Consider the following 3,014-nt stretch of genomic DNA (forward strand, 5'->3'; position numbering starts at 1 on the left):
TCCTGGGAAAAATTAGACATTTCCAGGAGATCTCCTGGGACTCTTCCAACTCCCCTGGGAAACGGAAAAAACTCCTGGGATTCCCAGGGCTTGTTTTTACCGTGCGACGACAGTGAGAGCTCGGTGAGACTCCATGCTCGCTGCGTCGATCCCTGTTTTCCTCCTCCTTCTCCTCCTCCAACGACCTCGAGCTGCTCAATGATGCCAGGCGGGAGACCACACCACACCACGTAATGGGATGAGCGTAAATTCAATCGCTTCGGGGTCGGTCTTCCGCTGCCGCTATGCGAGGAGTCGGCTACTGCGGGGATGATCTGGGATCACTTCGAGTGGGACGGGGCAGCACCCGCGGGACGCGAGGGCCAAACACCCTTGTAAGCTCCTGTGGCCCCAGGGGCAGGCAACGCGTACACAAGCACTCTCTCTCTCTCTCTCTCTCACACACACACACACACAGAGGATGAGCGTATGGACCAGCAAGAGCACCTATAGAGTACCAATATCGACGAGCTCACTGTCGGTCCCTGTGGTTCAGCAGCAGGTTAGCAGCATCCGGAGTCCCCAATTAGTTTCAATATAAGTTTTTCTCCGAAAATGAAGCCTCCACGAATTTTTTCACAAAACTTTTAATTAGTAAAAATAAATATAATGCCCCGGGACGGAAGAGATATGGGTCACATTAACATCATACCGTCTACTGCGCCGGGCTAGACCACAGGACCACAGGATGCACGCACCCTCTCTTTCCCGGAAACTGAAAAGCACCGTGCAGCACCGAAGACACACCCTTCTCCTCACCATCCCTTAATTAGATATGGCAATTACAAGTTGCCGCCTGCACCGCCGCGACCTTCAGGACCTTCCTCGAGCATCTGCGGGGCAACACGTGGCGCCCCCCAGACGAGCCCAGCGGCCGCGACAGAGACGCCACAAAGCGAGCTCGGGGGCGGCCGGGGGCGCCGAGGGCCAACCCTTTCACCCCGCTTCGCTCTCGCTCGGCCATTGTCGGCGAGCGACAAACCCGCCCTCCGGCGCAAGCGTCGCCGCCACCCCGTGCACGGCCGATGGCCTCCCCCGGACCCGCCCCATACGACGACGCGACAATGCTGTTCCGCCCCTCGGTGCACGCCCTCCGGGACCCCTCATCAGCTTAGACATTTTCGAAAAGGTGTGCTGTGTGAATGAAAACTTTTACGCGCTACACAAAGTTATGAAAGGTATACGTTTAGTAGATATGCCTTCTTTGTTTCACGTTTACTGCTTGTAGGCAAAGGTCATCCAATACCTATGCACATGAATTTCTTGCACGCACTTCATGTAAACGCATCCAAAGACGCACTTCGTTATGACAGAACGTCACAGAGCTCACAACAATCTGCCAACGCGTTCCACTTTGCAGAAGCGACTAACAAGAACCTGCAAAAGCAGAGCTCATATGAGTAATTATACCAGTAGTTTAGCCCGGACAACAAAACAGCCAACTCGAAAACTCGACGGTACGTGTATCGTTTCTCCAGCAGCTTCAACCCCTCCAAGCAGCCCGCGGCTTAAGGCCGTATCACACTGTAGGCTGGCGGTGGCGTTGGCGCTGGCGCTGGCGTTGGCGCGCTCCAGCCGACCAATCAGCGCTCAGCAGTCGGCGCTGGGCGCTGGCGCTCGGAGAATAGCCGAGCGTCTATTTTCACGAACGCCAACGCCAGCGCCATCCAATCAGATGCGAGCTCTCAGTCACGTGGCTCGATCAGTTGCGCGCCAAACAACTCAGAGAGAACAATAACACAAAAACAAGTCTGAACCTGTCGTGTCGTGAGCAAGTGGCTGAGCGGTGCAGCGTCTGATTTCTGATTTTTATTTGAGTGAATCATGAGCATGAGGGGGAAAATGAATGGCAAAAAGAATATTCTAACCAAAGAGCAAGAAGTAGATTTAGTGAAGGAAGTTTATAAGTATGAAGTCTTGTGGGACTCCACCAAAGAAATTTATAGGAGGTCTGACTTGAAGAATTTGGCTTGGGAGAAAGTAGCTAAAGATTTGAAGCTGCCTGGTGAGTTTTACTATTTTTTTATCAATCTATAAACGGAAAATAATGAGTTGAATTGAAAACATCACGGTGTTCATGTCAACATCTTTATCAATGTTGTTCTCTTTCCAGTTGATGGTACTGTTCTGAGTAATCGTTTCAAAAATATTAGAGAAACCTATACCACTAACCTCAGGAAAGTGGAGAGCTCAAGAAGGAGTGGTATTGCAACGACAGACGTATTCAAGCCTACGTGGCATTTGTATGAATACCTGGACTACCTGAGAAATCCGAGTAAGCAGGCAGGCTCCTCCTCAAATATTGAAGAGCAGATGAGTCTGTCTGAACCAATTTTCGTGGAGGAAACCTCTGACGCAGACGCTGCACCGCCTAACATGAATGTTCAATTTGCCTACGACAGTAGCTTGCAAGTAAGGTTTTGGACTCTACTCTCATGGTTCAATGGTGTTGAATGATTATTAATACAAAATTTAATTTGTCAGAAGTGGGTAATGCTGAACCAGCTGAACCAAATTGCGGACAAGGAGGATCAGGCTGCCCTCAACATTGAAGAGGAGAACCTGACTGCAGCTTCGGTCCCAGCTGCAGACATTTCCATCTCAGATACACCATCGAGAAAGAGGCCCAGGACTGAAGCTTCAACTTCAAATGGAGCACAATCAGAAGAGGGTGGGTACTTCTTCCAGAAGAAGGGTGAAAAGAAGAAGGGGACCGAAATTTTGCAGGAGGCTGTAAAAGCTCTAGGAGCACTGGCTTCGCAGCCAGTGCCATCATTTCCCATTGAGGAAGCTGTCCAAGGCTCAGTCAGTGAATTCTGCCGTTTCTTGGACAGTCAGTTGAAGGAGCTACCGGCTAACGAGAGGAAGGCAGCAGAAAATAATATCATGCGTGTGATGATGGAGTTTTAGTAGTTCCTAAGTTCTTAGCAAACCTTTGGCAATCTTTGGCGTCATTATTGTTCCAAGTGATTTTC

At 50.3% G+C, this 3,014-nt stretch overlaps 1 protein-coding gene across 1 annotated transcript; it reads left to right on the top strand.

Moving 5' to 3' along the window:
* Positions 1-1,549: 1,549 nt before the first annotated feature.
* On the top strand, positions 1,550-3,014 carry LOC113213306 (uncharacterized; the record flags this gene model as incomplete). The annotated part of the gene is given in 3 exon segments (XM_052267478.1): positions 1,550-2,044; positions 2,153-2,451; positions 2,524-3,014. Coding segments are annotated over 3 exon segments (906 nt in total). The 5' UTR covers positions 1,550-1,863.

This window comes from Frankliniella occidentalis, unplaced genomic scaffold, assembly GCF_000697945.3.
Source record: "Frankliniella occidentalis isolate FOCC.00 unplaced genomic scaffold, Focc_3.1 Scaffold53, whole genome shotgun sequence".
NCBI lineage: Eukaryota > Metazoa > Arthropoda > Insecta > Thysanoptera > Thripidae > Frankliniella > Frankliniella occidentalis.